Consider the following 2,797-nt stretch of genomic DNA (forward strand, 5'->3'; position numbering starts at 1 on the left):
CTCATCTTTCTTTTTATTATTTCTAGGTGGCTAGATTATTTTCCACCTTTGACCTCTGGAGTTAATCCTTTATAATCAACTCCTGAAATCAACCTCTGGAGGTCAACTTCTGAAGAGTCAACTTCTGAAACTCTAGAACTTCTAGGAATCAACTTTTAGAAGTCAACTTCTAGAACCAACTTCTGGAATTAACTTCCCATAGTCGATTAATTGTAGCATGTTATATTTAGAAGTATGGCTAGAGGTCATTAAATTACATCTTAAAAAAATGAAAAACACCAGTTTAGCAAAAATAGCTAAACTTTTAGAATTTTAATTATTAAAAATGGCAAAAAAGCCATCACATTACAGATTGTGCCAAAATCCATAGGTTAATGAAAAAATACAGGTTTAGCCAAAATAGCCAAACTCCTAAGACTCTGATAATACACTTGGCTAAAAGCCACAATGTTACAACTCATGTATTGACATTACTAAAAACAACTTGCATAATCTGCAGTACATGTATGTCTAAAAGTCATTAAGTTATTTCTAAGTTGTATTTCTCCTAGATGATGGGAGTGTATTTCTTCAAGTACTTTCCATTAATAATTTTTTTATGAGGCTCATCCTCTAGTCTTGATAGCCAGTACGCATTCCCCTTCATCACCTTATGGATTAAGAATGGCCCTTCCCAGTTAGTAGACCATTTCCCATATTCTCTGTCTTTAGTATCAGGGGGTAAGATCAACTTCCATACTAGCTCATCTTCTTGAAATGTCTTAGGTCGAACTTTTTTGTTGTAGCTTCTGGAGACTTTCTTCTTTTGTATAATCATATTGTTTAGAGCCTGAAGTCTCCCTTCTTCTAAGTTTTCTAACTCCATCATTATGGTTTCATTGTAATCTTCTGGAGTCAAATGATTATGCTTAGCTATTCTCAACGACCTCACCAACACCTCCATAGGTAACACTACATCATGACCATAGGTTAGCATAAATGGACTTACTCCAGTAGCATTTTGCCTAGAGGTGCGATATGCCCAGAGTGCTTCTGATAAAATTCGATGCCAATCCCTTGGGTTTTCTTCCAACATCTTTTTAACTATGTTGATGATAATTTTATTAGAAGATTCAGCTTGGCCATTGGCCTGAGCATAATAAGGTGTAGAGGTCAATAATTTTATTCCATAATCAGTGGCAAATTCTTGCATCTCCTTACCAGTGAACATTGTGCCTTGGTCAGTAGTTACTAATTGTATAATTCCAAATTGATGGATGATTTCCTCTTTAATAAATTTAATAACATCTTTTTCTTTGCTTTTACCAATGGCTTAGCGACTACCCATTTGGTAAAATAATCAGTGGCTACAAATCTATGGCCCAACCTCTGAATGGCCATGGTTTGATGACAGATTTCAACTCAGCAGCTGGAAGTTTTTGTATGTTTCCATACCTTTGGCACGATTGACATCCCTTTGCAAAAGTCATGCAATCTTTAAGGATAGATGGCCAGAAGTAACCATGCCTTCGAATTAGCCATCTCATTTTCACTCCAGATTGATGTGCTCCACAAACTCCTTCATGAGCTTGTTTCATGACCTCTAGTGCCTCTGTAGTTCCAAGGCATCTTAGCAATAGGTTGTCAAATCCTCTTCTGTATAAAACATCTTCTATGAGCACGTAGTTACTCTTACTTTATACATCATCTTCTTGCTAGGATTCCCCATGTACTTTTTTTATGTCTCTCCTCCAATCATGTACTAAGTTATCATCAATAATGAAAATATCTAGCTGTACTCCTCTTTTAAAAATTGAAGGGTGAGTTTTTCTTTGTACCATTACTAGTCGGTGGGTTAACTCCGGCGGCAGCCGTAGGCCAGATGCTAGTTGTGATAATTCATCGGCCTCCCAATTTTCCTCTCTATGTACATTTACTAATTCAACCTTTTCAAAACACTCTATTAACTGTATATCAATAGCATATTAAGAGGTTAAGGAGTAACTCATGCATTTATATCCGCCAGATACTTGTCTAATAACCAATTGAGAATCTCCAATTATTTTGACCTTTTTAGCACCTAGATCTAGGAGAATTTCTAATCCAATAATCAAAACATCATACTCAGATTGATTATTTGTTCATTCAAAGTCAAGATTAAAAGACAAGGAGGTCTTAGCTCCAGAAGGTGACAAAATTATGATTCCATCACCAGCAGACCTATCTGTACTAGACCCATCAAATTTAAGCATCCAAGGTTTATGCTCATTCATAAACACCGGCAAGTAAAATTTACTTTCATCTCCTAGGTTTATACATGGATGGTCGGCTAGGAAATATGCTAGAGCCTAACCTTTGACCGACTTCTGAGGATGATAAATCAAATGAAAGTCTGCCAAACTTAATAACTACTTTAGTATATTGCCAGATAAAACAGGTTTGTTTAGCATATATTTCATTAAATCGGATTGAGACACCACATAGGCTCTATTACTAAGCAGATTGTGTCTTAACTTAGTGCAGGCAAAAAATAAAACCGGACACAATTTCATGATAGGAGTGTATCTAACCTCTGTAGATGTCATCGAACGGCTGAAATAATAAATAGCATGTCCATGTCCATCTTGGTTGCTCTGGGGTAGCAGACACCCAATTGAACCTTCAGTTGCTGAAATGTACAACCTCAGAGGTATACCCTTTTTGGGAGGCATCAATACAGGAGCCTTCATTAAATAATCTTTAATTTCATCAAAAGCCTCTTGATGGATGGTTTCCCATCTGAAGACGTCCTCCTTTTTAAATTTCAATAGTTCTGAGA

General features: G+C 36.3%; 1 protein-coding gene across 1 annotated transcript; it reads right to left on the reverse strand.

Annotated features, from left to right (window-relative positions):
- Window positions 1–547: 547 nt before the first annotated feature.
- LOC126687736 (uncharacterized) lies at window positions 548–1,577 on the reverse strand. Its single transcript, XM_050382293.1, has 2 exons — window positions 1,367–1,577; window positions 548–1,266 (listed from the first exon to the last, which is right to left on the reverse strand). The coding sequence occupies exons 1-2, from the start codon at window positions 1,575–1,577 to the stop codon at window positions 548–550; spliced, it is 930 nt and encodes a 309-aa protein (XP_050238250.1).
- Between the last annotated feature and the right edge of the window lie 1,220 nt (window positions 1,578–2,797).

This window comes from Mercurialis annua, linkage group LG6 (genome assembly GCF_937616625.2).
Source record: "Mercurialis annua linkage group LG6, ddMerAnnu1.2, whole genome shotgun sequence".
NCBI lineage: Eukaryota > Viridiplantae > Streptophyta > Magnoliopsida > Malpighiales > Euphorbiaceae > Mercurialis > Mercurialis annua.